This window comes from Oncorhynchus keta, unplaced genomic scaffold (genome assembly GCF_023373465.1).
Source record: "Oncorhynchus keta strain PuntledgeMale-10-30-2019 unplaced genomic scaffold, Oket_V2 Un_contig_20403_pilon_pilon, whole genome shotgun sequence".
NCBI lineage: Eukaryota > Metazoa > Chordata > Actinopteri > Salmoniformes > Salmonidae > Oncorhynchus > Oncorhynchus keta.
The window spans coordinates 6,729-23,419 of record NW_026281986.1 but is presented as its reverse complement, the minus strand read 5'-3'; the positions used below and the strand labels follow the sequence as shown (position 1 = coordinate 23,419).

At 41.8% G+C, this 16,691-nt stretch overlaps 1 protein-coding gene and 1 pseudogene across 1 annotated transcript; one reads left to right on the top strand and one right to left on the bottom strand.

Moving 5' to 3' along the window:
• The window catches only part of LOC127920726 (protein ANKUB1-like), a 28,309-nt pseudogene that overhangs the window by 5,726 nt on the left and 5,892 nt on the right, over positions 1-16,691 (bottom strand).
• On the top strand, positions 6,385-15,934 carry LOC127920727 (uncharacterized). Its single transcript, XM_052504764.1, has 4 exons — positions 6,385-6,571; positions 6,797-6,915; positions 13,625-13,661; positions 13,793-15,934. Exons 1-4 carry the CDS (start codon positions 6,461-6,463, stop codon positions 14,186-14,188), a joined length of 663 nt encoding a protein of 220 aa, XP_052360724.1. The 5' UTR covers positions 6,385-6,460; the 3' UTR covers positions 14,189-15,934.

Genomic DNA, 16,691 nt, shown 5'->3' with positions numbered 1-16,691 from the left:
ATTGTAAGCTATATACAGGGTACCATCATTGTAAGCTATATACAGGGTCAGTACCATCATTGTAAGCTATATACAGGGTCAGTACTATCATTGTAAGCTATATAAAGGTTCAGTACCATCACTGTTGATAGTAAGTCTATCATACAGTTCAGTGTGTAGATGTGTATTCTGACCTCATCACAGGTCTCTCTCTAGACAGGTGTCGTTGGACGGTCAGTCTGTGTCCCAGGAAGCAGCCTCTGAGGAACTCCGCCCACCCATCCCAGGTGTCCAACCGTAGAGTAGCCCCTGGGAGACAGAGACACATGCAGGTTGTCCTCCTAGTTGCCATGAACCAAGAATGTGTTCCATACAGTCCATTTGTCTCTGTGTTACATCCATAAGGTGTTGAGCCAGAGGACCATTGATCTACTGCACAAGGAAGGCCATACCCAGGTCAATGGCGTAGTCGTGCAGCCGGTTGCAGTCGTAGAGTTGCAGGCCGGTGGGAGAGCTCAGTCTGAAGGAGCTGACGGGAAGCTCACACTGCTGGGACACCAGGGTCATGAGCCTGGCCACAGACGTACTCAGGAGAAACACAGTGCCCAAGACTGAGAGGGTCTCCCCCGTCACGGCACTGAACACACGCACCACCGGCTCCCGCTGAAGTATAAGACCATGGACATACAGTAAATTCACCTGTTTTACATAAATACCTATGTTGTGTTTATACACCGAGTAAACAAAACATTATGAACACCTGTTCTTTCCATGACAAAGACTGACCAGGTGAATCCAGGTGAAAGCTATGATCCCTTAATGATGTCACTTGTTAAATCCACTTCAGTGTAGATGAAGGGGAGCGGACAGGTTAAAGAAGGATTTTTAAGCCTTGAGACAATTGAGGCATAGATTGTGTATGTGTGCCATTCAGAGGGTGAATGGGCAAGACAAAATATTTAAGTGCCTTTAAACAGGGTTGTAGGTGCCAGGTGCACCGGTTTGTGTCAAGAACTGCAATGCTGCTGGGGTTTTTCACACTCAACAGTTTCCTGTGTGTATCATGAATGGTCCACCACCCAAAGAACATCCAGCCAACTTGGCACAACTGTTGGAAGCATTGGAGTCAACATGGGCCAGCATCCCTGGGGAACGCTTTCAAACACCTTGTAGAGTCCATGTCCCAACGAATTGAGGCTGTTCTGATGGCAAAAGGCGGGGTGCAACTCAATATTAGGAAGGTCTTTCTAATGTTTGGTACACTCAGTATATATAAGTTAGGAGTCATATAATTACAGGGGTAAGATGAAGTGGCTCCTTTGCACTGATCTTAGGTCTGGTTTGTGTTTTTACTGCTAATGGTAAAGGTTAGGATTTGGTGAGAGTAAACTGATCCTAGATCTGTGCCCAAGGGCAATTTCTATCCAGAGACAAATCAAAGGTCCATGCCATTTAAATTTATAATCTACCACCATCTCGTGGCTCAAATTTGTAACAACATTCTCTAATTCATGTGCTGTACTGAGTTTTGTTCTATCACATTGAACACTAATCTGGGTGCAGATTAAATTGAACACTAATCTGGGTGAAAATTAAATTGAAGACTGATCTGGGTGCAGATTAAATTGGTAACAGAAATATTATGAATATGTATTTCAATGAACCCAAAGGGCCTCTTCTTCTCCTACTATACGGCCTGCTGTGCTCTACTGTACTCTGTACTGTCTGCTGTGCTCTACTGTACTCTACTGTACTCTGTCTGCTGTGTCTACTGTACTCTGTCTGCTGTGCTCTACTGTCTGTGTCTGCTGTCTCTGTACTCTGCTGTACTCTACTGTACTCTGTCTGTGTACTCTGACTGTACTCTACTGTACTATACTCTGCTGTGTTATACTGTACTATACACGACTGGGTATACAGATTCTTCAGATACTGTTAGCGAACACCAGACTGAGGTCGAGGCGATTACATGGGGAAAAGGTTTATGACTGTAAGGGTGTTTGGTACAAAGGCAACACTATATCGGGCCACATTTCAGCTCTATCCCAGGTCAACCATACAATACTATAGATTTCCACTCTAGTCAACCAGCAAGAAGGAGAGACAGACAGAAGGTCTGGCTTTGACGATGTCAATGATGGGATGTGTAAGTAAGGAGTAAGGAACACAAATAAACATTATTCTGATGGTTAAATTTGTACTTAGATACATAACCACTCTCCTCTGTTAGCAAATCTTCCACAGAACTTTGTGGAACAGAGTGAGTTCTGTACCTGTCTGGCTCTGGACATGTACCCAGGGACCTCTGTACAACAACAACACTTCACACTCACTCTACCATAACCACGAACAGTGTTCTTACTAACCAATCACTCTACCATAACCATGGTCTCGGTATAAAGCAGTGTTCTTACTAACCAATCACTCTACCATAACCATGGTCTTGGTATAAAGCAGTGTTCTTACTAACCAATCACTCTACCATAACCATGGTCTCGGTATAAAGCAGTGTTCTTACTAACCAATCACCATAACCATCTATAATAACCATGGGTCTCGGTATAAAGCAGTGTTCTTACTAACCAATCACTCTACCATAACCATGGTCTCGGTATAAAGCAGTGTTCTTACTAACCAATCACTCTAACCAATCAGTGTTCTTACTAACCAATCACTCTACCATAACCATGGTCTTGGTTGAGCAAGGGCAATATTACTTTAAAAGTCTCAAGCAGGGTGACCTCAACATACTATATATCACCATACTATATACCACCACACTATACAGTGGGGCAAAAAGTATTTAAAATTTGAAGCAGAGCTTAATTTGTAAATTGGGAGGTGCCAGAACAAAGAGTGGGTGCTGGAGGGGGGTTCTGTGGTACCAGAACTCATGAGAAAAATATCACCTATTATAATAGAGCATTGAACGTGTAACGGATGTGAAACGGGCTTAGTTAGCGTGTGCGCTAAATAGCGTTTCAATCGGTTACGTACTTGCTCTGAGACCTTGAAGTAGTATTTCTGCAAGAGCCGCGGCTTTCGTGGAGCGATGGGTAACGATGCTTCGTGGGTGACTGATGCAGAAGGTCCCTGGTTCGCGCGAGGGGACGGTTACAAACGCATATCATCACATTTGGGTAGCGCCACATATAGAAGGTGCACACATGGGGAACATTTTTAGTAGCCTAGGGTCCGGGAAAGTGTTAGCCTTTTTAAAACCGCATTTCGTGCAATTCTACATAATTTTACATGACTGGAGACTTTGGCATTATCTTTTTTTAATCCGCACAAATGATCGAAATGGCAGGCTACTTTGACACTGACAAACTTAGTATCTGAGATCAATAAAAACGGCCTTGTCTTGAATCCATCAATAGCCTATAGGCCTAGGTTTGAAGAGAAACATATAGTAGGCTACAATATGAGGAGGAAATTAGTCCTAAAAATGCTTTCCAGTTTCACTGACTCACCCAATGATGCGCAGCTCACTCGCTGGAGATTGTCGATGCGCTCGTGTCAAAAGCCTCTCTCCCTCTCTGTTTTGTAAAACAATGTTTGGGAGTTGATCAAATATTTTGGTAGTCTACAGCATAGTCTTATCTTTTCAGCAAGAGTCATTGCTTTTCAACCTGTGTTTTCCCTCGATTGTATTTGAAATATTGCAAAAGGCCTGTTTTGTCTGCCTGCTGTTTTTTCACTGACAGATTTGCCTCGCGTTCCCGACTGTAGGCTATTCTTTGTTATTGGGCTACAATCCGCAGCGAGGCTATTTAAAAAAGAATTATTGGTCCTCTGTAGCTAAATTATAGGGCTTCTCATGACGTATTAGGCTATTCTGAATGATTTAATTTATTTCTGAACAGACAGCAGTAATTCCGTAACTTTAGAAAATTCCTCCAGAACCCTTCATGCAGCTATGATTCTATAAGGAAACAAATGATGAAGTGCAACTCTGGAGAGATGAGGGGGCAGGATAATTGACGAAGAGGCAACTCGAATGAACTTTGATCGCTTTTATTATAATTGTTACATAGCAAAAAGTGAAAATTATTTTTCATGGCACGAGAGGTACCAGATTCGGCCAAATAGGTTCTGTAAAAAAACAGTCCAGAACGGAAAGGTGCCGGATCCTGTTCTGGCATGATCCGGCTCAAATTAAGCACTGATTTGAAGTACCTAGGCCTCTACCTGCTGAGTATAAAGATTATTAAACTAGATTCAGTGGGCTTGTCATTCACAGTACTGATGAAAAATCAAGTATATTTGATCTAAATGTGGATATACGAGGACATCTAGTGGTCACCGGATTTTTAAAAAATCCATGCAAGCTATCTTTGCACGAGCATGCGATGCCATATATTTGACGCAGGTATTTATTATTCAACAAGGATAGTCATTGACCCGGACAAAATATAATTGTATGAGCTATGCCTCTGTGTCCCGGCGTTGTTGCACCCCTCTACTATCTGGCTTGGTGGGGCGATCTCGTTCTGTATTCCTGCTTCACTTATATTCAATGTGTCGTCATGCATTTGTGCATGCACGCTGTTAACGGTCATATCCGTCTTGCTAATTTAGCTTAGCTCATCAACCAGTATTTTATTCGCCTTTTCTGCACGATAAATTAAAGCCTTGAAACTCATGGGGACCTCACTGTTACCACGGGTCATCGAGCTAGCCCTTATTTGGCAGCAGGGTTGCATCGGTTTCCACTGGATTTGACAGCTTGTTAGGCTGGCTAGCTAGGTAGCTAATTCGCTAATGCGAACTATTTATCATGTAGCAGCCTATGCTGACTAGCGTCGCTAGCAACTAGCTAACTAGATAAAGTTTAGTCGTTGGTCCACAAAATCAAACAAATGGTACTGACCTGATGACAAAATCATGTTTCGAAAATGTAGTAGCTATTTATGTTGTTTTGTTTAATGACATTGCGAATATAATCATTTTTGACATTTAACTACCGGTATGTATTTAATCCGGTTTCGGCATGAGAAAAGTATTAATCGCAAATTCCAGCACTAACGGATACCGGGAAATAGAAATAAGACACCCGGTCACGAATGCGGAGCCACGCCCTAAAATAACATGTGACCACAAGGCGTTTGTGACACATTCTTTGCGTTCAAATTTTGTCATAATTGTCTGTAGGTTCTAAATTGCTTATGAGCTTGGCTGCCCTTCAGAAAGTAGCTGATTCTTGTACTCTACAGCTGTATTTTCCTGCAGTTACCAATAATACTAGCAACAAAACAGATTTCATTCCTTAAAATGATATTGCCAGATGGAAGAAAGTAATAAGGTAGGCCTAAACTGTAATAAGATATACCTTAAAGACTGCTTGTGTTTAATCCTGAATCCAGTTGCCCCTCTTGTACTTTTATTTCACCTTTATTTAACCATGTAGGCTAGTTGAGAACAAGTTCTCATTTGCAACTGCGACCTGGCCAAGATAAAGCATAGCAGTGTGAGCAGACAACACAGAGTTACACATGGAGTAAACAATTAACAAGTCAATAACACAGTAGAAAAAAAGGGGAGTCTATATACATTGTGTGCAAAAGGCATGAGGTAGGCGAATAATTACAATTTTGCAGATTAACACTGGAGTGATAAATGATCAGATGGTCATGTACAGGTAGAGATATTGGTGTGCAAAAGAGAAGAAAAGTAAATAAATAAAAACAGTATGGGGATGAGGTAGGTAAAAATGGGTGGGCTTTTTGCCGATAGACTGTAATAAGATATACCTTAAAGACTGCTTGTGTTTAATCCTGAATCCAATTGCCCCTCTTGTACTGCGATAAAACAATAGGCAAGCCATGAACCTTATGGAGGAGTGCATGTGTTTTGCAGACACACCTGGGTTCTAGACTGGCTGAGGTAAACATTTTAGGAAAGCCTGGGTTTTAAATCCCAGTGAAAGCAGATATGACAAGGTTTGTCAATGTCATGTTGCCCTTCCATTTAGATGAAACTAGAGAAAAGGATAATTTTGCTTCTCTTAATCCACATCTTCTAGCAAAAAACATGTTCATGCTTTAGGGCTGGTGGGATGCAAATATATTGGTTAAAATATAGTGAGTGTGGGGGGGTAGTGTAATGGCCTATGTCATCATTGTAAACTAAATTCAGCATAGCCAAACCTTGTATAAAATAGGTTGAATTTGTACCTTTGAAACCATGTCAGATTTTCAACATTATATACACTTTCAGAAAAAAACAATAGGCTGGGCAGCACCTCAGCCCGGGATCGAACCCCATCCAGGGTTTTAACGACACCCAGCCCTGATTAGCTTTAATATGTCACTGACTACTACCAATATGCTATTGTGAGAATTATTATTGAGAGATCTCTTAATAACAAAATATATTCCGTGTTAATATCAAGTCATTCTAAGGGGTAGGTTTGACAAAGCAAATGAGTGAGTCTTTGACATGAAGACAGTGGTTAGATTCTGCCATTGGGACTGCTCTGATGTTGTTTCCATTCTCTCCTGGTTATGACCATAGAGCCTTGTCCCAGTCTCTAGACCTGCCTGTCTGTGTGGTGGAGGACCACCTGACCTCTGAAGCTGTCAATGAGATGGTAAGTTGACCTTGTCATTTCATATTACAACATTAATCCAATAAAATGTTATAGTGATGCTATCATTGGCAATGTTGACGTACCACAACCATCTCTGTTGTGTTGCAGTTGTTTAATTGGCCAACGTTAATGCTCCTCCACTCTTTAACAGTTAATAATTATTTCAGTATGATATTTGTTGTATATTAAGTTTGATTATTTGCAATATAATTACATTTCTACCAGGAGCAGAGCAATTCTACCAGGAGCAGAGCAACCTCAGTGATGGAAACCACAGAAGAGGGGAAGCTCAACAATGTAGAACATCTGACACTTATGGACTTCCTTCAAAACCTAACTGAGAAGTATGTTCTGTTTTCTTTGGTACTATCACACCTTCAAGGAAATAGGATCAAATTAGAAACTGATCCTATTGCTGAGCTGGACACCAAAATCGAGAGCGTCATTCGAACGGTCGCTTCGCATGGCCAGAGTATTGTGGACCTTGAGAAAGCTTCTGAATTCAACGCTGGTAGGATCGACGAGTTAGAGAAGCTATGCTCGTCATTGCAGGATACTGTGCAGAGGCTTTCTGTGAAAGTGGTGGACCTGGAGGGCCGATCCAGACGTAATAACCTTCGCGTTGTTGGTCTGGCAGAGGGGATAGAGGCGGGCTCTCGCCCTACCGACTTCTTCGCCAAGCTACTGAAGGATGCAATGGGATCGGATGTTTTGGATTCGGATCCCCAGCTGGATCGCGCACATCGCTCCCTTGTCCCAGTGCCTGGACCAGGCCAACGTCCTCGCCCAGTAATAATCTGTTGTCACAGTTTCAAGACCAAGGATCTTATCCTGCGTGAAGCTCGAATGAGGGGCAACCTGTCACATAAAGGGCATCCATTCCGTGTCTATGAGGATTATGCGCCCGATGTGGCAAAGCATCGCGCCGACTACAGAGATGTCATGACTAAACTCTACAAACTCCATCTTCGCCCAGCCTTACTCTTCCCTGCAAGACTAAGAATTACCCCGCCTTCCGGTGAGAAGATTTGGCTCTCCTCGGTTTTGGACGCAGAGAAGTTTATCCAGGGATATACACCAATCCCCCTGTACAGGTTAGAGTGCCTTGTTGCGTGTTAGGGTCTGCTCATGGACTCGAATCCATACTATACCATATTGGGTGAAAACGTATTAAACGGGCTCAACAAGGGCTACCGAGCATGTAAGACGCTGAGCAGACCAATGGATGGCGGTCAGAGCTCTCATTTAACGTTAAATTCACTTTCATCCCGGCTGTGCTCAGCGATGCATATTTTTACTTCCAGGTTTGATCACTGACACCTTCGGACGGATATACTTATATTCCCCCACTTTTGTTTTGTTTCGTTATTTATTTTACAATCCTTACATCACTCTTACTACCATACCATTTATTTATTGCTTGCAGGGGACTGGGGTGATGGTTGGGAGGGGCAGACGCCTGGTTAGCAAGTTGATGTTTTGTGCCGTTCTGCCTTTGTCTGGCCGTGGGCCTCTCTCCCGACTAGAGTCCCACCAGCCCTCTGTAGTGCTTATGTATGTGTAGGTGTGCGTAAATATAATTACTATTTGTACTTTATTACTATTTTCTCTTAGCACTTTAGTATTATGTATGTGTATATTTTAAATCAGTGTAGATTGTTATTCTGGGGTATGAATGTTTGTATGTGTATGTGTGCATATGGATGTATATACATATTCTTTAAATATATATTTTTATATATGATTTTTTTGTGTGGGTATGTATACATACATGTATATGTATGGATGTGTGTGTGTGTATGTATATATATATGGGTGTGTGTATGTGTGTATGTATATATGTGTGTGTGTGTGTGTGTGTGTATATATATATATATGTGTGTGTGTGTGTGTGTGTGTGTGTGTGTGTGTGTGTGTGTGTGTGTGTGTGTGTGTATATATGTATGTATATATATATATATATGGGTGTGTGTATGTATATATATATATATATGGGTGTGTGTGTGTGTGTATATGTGTGTGTATATGTGTGTGTGTATATATATATGGGTGTGTGTATGTATGTATGTATGTATGTGTGTGTGTATGTGTATGTGTGTATATATATGTGTATAGGTGTATGTATGTGTGTATGTATATATATATATATAAGATATATATTTTTACTTATTTTTTATTAAACATATTTTTTTTTAAATTGGGGGAATGTTTAATTTAACAAATCCTTGTTCCGATCTCCTGACCCACAGTATGTAAAGGTACGGCTGACTAGGTCGGTTGCGGATGGTTTATTTTTTGACCGGCAGTGCTTAGCAATATTATCTTGAGGCTATATCTTGCTTATTTCTGGGATTGACCCAGGATGACGCTTAAATGCGCAATATGTTTAAGTTGCAACTTATTCGGTTTAGGTTTATTAGATGCTAACTGAACACTTAACTCAAGGGAGCCTCCTCAGTTCATATGTTAGTAGAAGTTCTAGGATAGTGAGAGGTGAACGTATAGTTGGTATTTTATTTTTTTGTTTTACCTCTGGTTCGAGGTCGCGCCGTGCTTTTGGCATCGGCCAGACAATGTGTTTATTATTTTTATTTTTCCTTTTTTTCTCTCCTGTTTGTACATTCCTGTTAAAGGTGGGTTGATGGGGGTAAGTGTTGTGGAAATTAGGGGAACAGGGGGAAGTAAAGGTGCTTGCAGGGGGAGGGGTGGGTTGGATACTGCTCGGGTGTGGGTGCTACATATGCTGATCGTGATGGTTTGGTGCGCTTTCTTACCTTTTATCAAGTTACATGGTATGCAGGCCACCATAGGAACTACAAACGAGAGGAGGGTGGGGCTTACATTCACTTCCTGGAATGTCAAGGGTTTAAACGAACCAATTAAGAGGGGCAAGGTCCTAGCCCACTTGAAAGCACTCTCGTCTGATATTATATTTTTGCAAGAAACCCATCTGAAGAATAACTCTCATAGCAGACTTAGGTGTAGGTGGGTGGGGCAAGTGTATCACTCTAACCTCTGCCAAAACGAGAGGCACAGCGATTCTGGTACGGAAAGGAATTCCCTTTCTACATAAAACCACTATTGCGGATAAAGAGGGTCGGTATGTGATCGCAATAGGAGAAATCCACTCTACCTCAGTAACTCTACTAAATATCTATGGGCCAAACATTGACAACCCCTCTTTTTCAAAAGAGTCCTTGCCCTGATTCCAGATATCTCCCATACTAACTTGGTCATTGGAGGGGACCTTAACTGTGTGCTAGACCAATATTTGGATAGATCCTCTACCCGGCGAACCCCTACCTCCTATTCAAGCGAATTCTTGAATACCTACATAAAAATTCAAACTTATTTGATATATGGAGGATCGCTAACCCTACGGGTAGGGAATACTCCTTTACTCTCATGTTCACAAGGTTTACACTCGAATTGACTACTTTTTGTTGGACGCTAGACTACTCCCCTATACCTGTAATGTGAGGTATCATGATATTATAATCTCGGACCACAGTCCACTCACCTTCTCCCTGAGATTGGGTGACATTGTACCAAACGAGAGGGTCTGGAGGTTGAATCCTCAGCTCCTCACAGAACCAACATTCTGTGAATATCTTAAAGACCAAATTACATTTTTCTTTGATACCAACGACAACACAGAGACCTCCCCAGCATTATTGTGGGAAACACTGAAGGCGTATCTGAGAGGCTGTATCATCTCCTTTCAGGCTGCCAGGAGTAGGCAAAACAGAGAAAACTGGAAGAACTAGAGGGACAAATTCACTTACTGGATAGGGAGAATGCTAGCCACCCATCTATGGAGAAACATAAAAAAATTACCTCTTTAAAATTTGAATATAATCAGATTCTCTCAGCTAAAATCGCTAAATCCTTTCTCTATGCCAAGCAAAAATATTTTGAGTTTGGTGACAAACCACACAAATTACTCGCCAGACAACTTCGAAAAATGTGAGTGACCGAATGATTCACAGGGTTAAATCTGCATCTGGGGAATTACTCTCTTCCCCCAAAGACATCAATGACAGATTCCGGCAGTTTTATGAGACTCTATATACATCTAAAGCGGATCCTAACCCCTTAAATATGCAAACATTTTTGGAGGACTGTAATCTTCCTGCCCTGAACCAGGAAGATTCTAACTTCCTGAATAAGGAAATATCTCTTGATGAAATCCGAGAAACAATTAAATCTCTAAAGAGTGGCAAGACCCCGGGCCCAGATGGATACCCTGGTGAATTCTATAAAACATTCAGCAACATGCTCTCCCCCTATCTGCACAAAATGTTGATTCAGGCCAATGAGAATGGAGCTCTCCCTTCTACTTTGGACGAAGCGTTCATTACAGTTATACATAAGAAGGGCAAAGATCCAGAAGAGGTAGGGTCATACAGACCAATATCTCTCCTTAATACAGACCAAAAGATTTTAGCAAAAACGCTGGCTAACAGGCTTAGCACTTTAATTGGCAAATTGGTCCATTCGGATCAGACCGGCTTTATCCCTAACAGAAACTCATTCTTCAATCTCAGGCGCCTCTTCAATATTATGTATTCTCAGAGGTTACCCAACGTGGACCTTGCCGTCATATCTCTTGACGCCGAAAAGGCCTTTGACCAAGTTGAGTGGCCCTATCTATTCAAGGTCCTACAGAAATTTAATATTGGAGATAGGTTCATAAATTGGATCCAGCTTTTATATAGGAACCCCTGTGCCAGAATACTCACTAACCAATCATTGTCGCCCGATTTAACCTCAACAGGGGACAAGGCAGGGTTGTGCGCTGTCGCCTATGCTCTTCGCCTAATTATCGAACCGCTCGCTCAGACGATTAGATCTTATGCAGCAATACACGGCTATAATACTAAAGATACTCTAAATAAGATCTCCCTATACGCAGATGACATCCTCCTCTATGTAACAGAACCCCAGGCTAGTATCCCAGCTATTCTTGATGTGATCAATTTGTTTGGTACCTTCTCGGGATACAGAATAAATTGGAACAAGAGTGAATTAATGCCCATACGGTCGCAAAATACCTCCTGGCTAGAACATCTCCCATTTAAGTTATCTTCAGAAAAATTTACCTACCTAGGAATTGTAGTTACCAAACAATACTCCTTACTATTTAAAGAGAATTTCCCCTCTCTGATACAAAAACTCAAAGCAAACATACTATTTTGGAGAACTCTCCCAATTTCTCTGCTCGGAAGAATTAATGCCATTAAAATGGTCTTCCTCCCACAACTGCTCTACCTATATCAGAACATCCCAGTATTCATACCTAAATCCTTTCATAAACAACTGGACTCAATTATCAATCCTTTCATCTGGGATTATAAAACACACAGGATAGGTAAAAAACACCTCTGTAAATCCAAGACGGAAGGAGGATTGTCTCTCCCAAATTTTATATTTTATTACTGGGCCGCTAACCTCCGTATTGTTACGTTTCTGTTGGATGACGTACTCCCGGCATCCAGCTGGCTTAGTATGGAGCGTGAGGAGTGTCACCCCTTCTCTATTGGCGCTGTGATTTTGTCGCCTGTCAATCTGGAGATGTCACTTTATTGTAACAATCCTATAATACATAGCACAGTCCGAATCTGGAAGCAAATTAAAGTCCACTTTGAGCTCAGACCAATGTCATTCATGCTCCTGTCGCCAGGAATCCCTCCTTTGCCCCTTCTAACCTTGACAACACCTTTGAGCGATGGGGAGAGTTGGGGATAAGCACCATAGGGGGATTTATACATAGAAGGGACCTTTGCTTCCTTTGAGCTGCTGAGGGAAACTTATAATCTTCCCAGAAGTAATTTTTTCAGATACCTACAAATTAGAGACTACGTTAGAAAACACCTCCCAACATTTGGGAATGCTAAACCTTCCATGTTTGACGGATGCATAAAAATATGCCCCACCTCAGATAAACTGATATCGCGTCTATATGATGCTTTTCAATCTGTTAGCACACCTTCTACTGATGCCATCAAGGCAAAATGGGAGGAAGAACTAGGGACTGACATCTCAGTGGCAGACTGGGAAGAGAGCTTGGAGTATATCCACACATGCTCCATTAATTCCAGACATCGTCTCATACAATTCAAGGTATTACACAGATTACACTATTCCAAAACTAAACTGCATAGGATATTTCCTGATACATCCCCTACATGTGATAAATGTCAGGCTACGCAGGGTACACTACTCCACTGCTTTGCCCTATGCTCTAGCTTGCATGGTTATTGGTGTGGAATTTTAGGATCCTCTCTGAAGTTTTGGAGACTTCAATAGATCCAGACCCGCTTCTGATAATTCTGGGAGTATCTGAGTCCCTAAACAGATTAACCAACCCCAAAAACAACTAATCTCGTATGGTCTCATCGCGGCAAAAACTAATCTTGTTGTTTTGGAAAAGGAGGAAGCGCCCTCCACCAAATTATGGCTCAGTGAATTGGCAAACACTGTACACTTAGAAAGAATTAGATATATTCTGAACAATAAATTATCAACATTTGATAAAATCTGGCAGCCTTTCCTCTCCTACTTGGACGAGTAGGCGCTGTGAATTTGTACTTATTAACGCACTCGCAATGGTAAAATTTTAATCTACCTTTGGGCAGCGTGTGCTGGCCCTACCACCCGAGCAGTTGGGAGGGGGGACAGGGGGATAGGGGGACATCTTCCCTCTTTCTTTCTACGTGTCCTTGTTTTGTATGTCGTGTTCTGTATTATTTGTTCTGCACCCAGAACTCTGGGTCTTGTTGTTCCTGTATGCTCTTTTATGTTTAGATAAGAAGTGTATACCTGTCATGTATACCTATACACCATTCTTGTGTGTGTTTAATAAAAATATTTGAAACAAGAAACTGATCAATCGGAAAAAAATGTTCAGTGCTAGAAAAGTTGTCACATTGCAATTTTGCCAAAACAACTGACACAAAGCAAGTATAACTTCACGATCAGGCAAATAATTAAATAAAAACAATTCTGCCACACATCCTGATATGACTACATTTATAACAATATTGTTTTCAGGCAATGGAGGGGGATTCGTGAGGGCATGTTTGACCCGGTAAGATCATGTTACTGAAAATGTAATTAGATTACCATGAAAGCTCTGCCTAATGTTTAACCTTGTTCATAAGCTTTTGAAAGACACACTATGCAACATTTTAAAACACTTCTTCTGTTTCTGGAATACAGCTGACAAAACAACAGCTTGCCGGCTTGTGTCTGAGGATTGTCCAGTTTTTATCGGACAAGCTGATGCAGATCATCATCCCAGGTCTTTACGAACTACTGGGCATCCAAGATGCTGCCTCCTCTCCATTGTCACAGAGATCTCTCACAGCGTCACTCACCAGTCTGTTAGACGATAAGACTAACACCAAGTCCCGCGTGAGATTTACTGAGGCTGGTGTAACTAAGAGGCCAGGCAGTCGAAAGTCTTACAATAGCTTTCGCATCCCGACTCCCTACCCTTCCTCCAACTGTGTGGAGCAGGAAGAGGAAGAAGAGCAGGAATCACAACTTAAGTTCAAGGAGATTTACCTGACTAAGGGCAGTGGAAGCTACCTGCCCAATGGGGCCATGAGGTAAGTCCCATGATGGTAGTGACTGTCCATTACTGTTTATGACTTATCAACCATCATTTACTTTCTCATATAAAATATTTATTTGATGACTTTATTATTTCATTCCAAGTCATCAACTCATCCCTATAGAGCTGCTGCTTATCCTGTCTGACAAAATCACTATTTTAGTAGTTCTTCTAAGTAAATAAGACCTACTTTTATGACCGCTGAACACCAACTGTCAATCACTTAGATCATGTATTTCCAGGTAGAGAATCCTCGCAACGCAACTGCTTTTTATCTCTCTCATGCATTCTCTCGTCTCTCCGTCTCAGTCAATGAGGTTTCCGTATCTGCTCCACACAGAGTGGACAAGCAAGTGGGCGTGCAATGGATTATGGGAATTAATTGCCATATTTTCTGTGCCAAACTATGTCGAATATTGACCTGTTGGAAACTACAACTACCTACTACATTGCATAGTTCGTGCTTGATCTGATTTATCTCTACAGAAACTGAGCATCGAGCTCACAGAAGAAGAAAAAAAATAACTATATGGAATTCAAATAATTGAGCCGACGTCGAAGTTGTTTAAAAAACGAAAAATAACAAAAATGTTGGTTAAATGCTCAGCTTTAGATTCTAATGACATCATCAGTGTGCACCATGGTGCTTGCCTACGGAGCTGTGAGGGGAACGGCACCTCAGTACCTCCAGGCTCTGATCAGGCCCTACACCCAAACAAGGGCACTGCGTTCTTCCACCTCTGGCCTGCTCGCCTCCCTACCACTGAGGAAGTACAGTTCCCGCTCAGCCCAGTCAAAACTGTTCGCTGCTCTGGCCCCCCAATGGTGGAACAAACTCCCTCACGACGCCAGGACAGCGGAGTCAATCACCACCTTCCGGAGACACCTGAAACCCCACCTCTTTCAGGAATACCTAGGATAGGATAAGTAATCCTTCTCACCCCCCCCCCTTTTAAGATTTAGATGCACTATTGTAAAGTGACTGTTCCACTGGATGTCATAAGGTGAATGCACCAATTTGTAAGTCGCTCTGGATAAGAGCGTCTGCTAAATGACTTAAATGTAAATCATGTGATTTTAACCAATTATGAGTAGGCATTGCCTACTAATTGGTTGATGATGTCATAGAAAACACTTATCTTCCTCTTTCTTTTTTTACTACAAAACATAGAAATGCCCGTTTTTCACATATGCTGATGTTGGGGTGGTGCTGGAGATGATGAATATGAAGTTGAAACATTTAGAAATTTCCCTTTAACATTTCTTCAAACTGCCTTGTATTTATGATTGTCCTTGAAGTTATTAGAAGTTACAGTATTTGAAGTTTATAGCAATTTGGATTTTTGTAGAGGATAGATATTGCCAGGATAGATGGATATCTACAGGCCAGTTTTAATACAAATGACTTATACAAAATACATTTTATTGGGCTTTAGAAATTAAGCAGTTAGGCTGACATCACACTAAGTTTTTTTCTTAGAGAAACAGCAGCGTTTTCCTCATTGTTTTTAATGGTGCAGGTGGATTTGACACACTGAATGTGCATCACAGCCTAACATATTATTTGTTTGACTGATGATTTCTGTTGTTGTTTTCCCAAGGACTCTAACCTCTCTGTCTGATGTGCAGAAGAAAACAACCAACTCTGAGACGCTACAAGTCCTCTTAGGTGTCTCAGAGGACACCCTCGTCACCTGTGTGCAGGACAGCCTGCAAGGTTCTCTCTCCAAACTTGCATGCATGTCCAATTCTCCATCTGGAAGTGCAGGCTCTATGATGCTAACCCCTGCTGTAATGGCAGAGTTGGCTAAAGATGTCAAGTCGGCCTTATCAGTGGTCGTTAAGAGTGCCTCCGCTAGCCAAACCTCTCTAGTGACACCGGTAAGGGGAGACTCACAGACCAAGGTGACTGAGAGCATGGTGAGAGAGCTGGCTGCTAAACTTGAAAAAGTTGACCAAGAGAGCAAGAGTCTAACAGGGCAAGTCATGACCACCATCTCTGACACAATGGTGGCTTTTGTTGACGAGAACGAACAGAATTTGCTGGAAGATCTGAAGGACAAGATCACATTTTTGGCATCACATGTTGGCTTCATTGAGGATCTTGATGCCCTGATAAGAAAATACGAGAGCAGCTACAATATTAGTGAATCTGGTTCCTCCTGCACGCTCACATCTAAGAGCATCCAAAAACTCTCCAGCCGGGAGTTTCAAACATCAGCAATACAAGCAGTGAGTGGAGTTCTTGCCAAAAAAGTCAGTAGTTTGAGCTTTCCTAGTTCAGTCGTTCAGTCTGAGTTAACAGGTGCTGTATCAGGTCAAACATTGTCTGGCATTGTAAAGACAGAGTCAATTCACCCAGTGGGCTCAGCAGCGTCAGTAGTTGTTAAGACTTTCGTGTCAGATATGAAGTCATTGGCTGAATCTGAAGAGAGTCCCCAACAGAAGAGTGCCTGGTCTGCTGCTGTTCACATTTACCACAGCATCCAAAACAACTTGAAA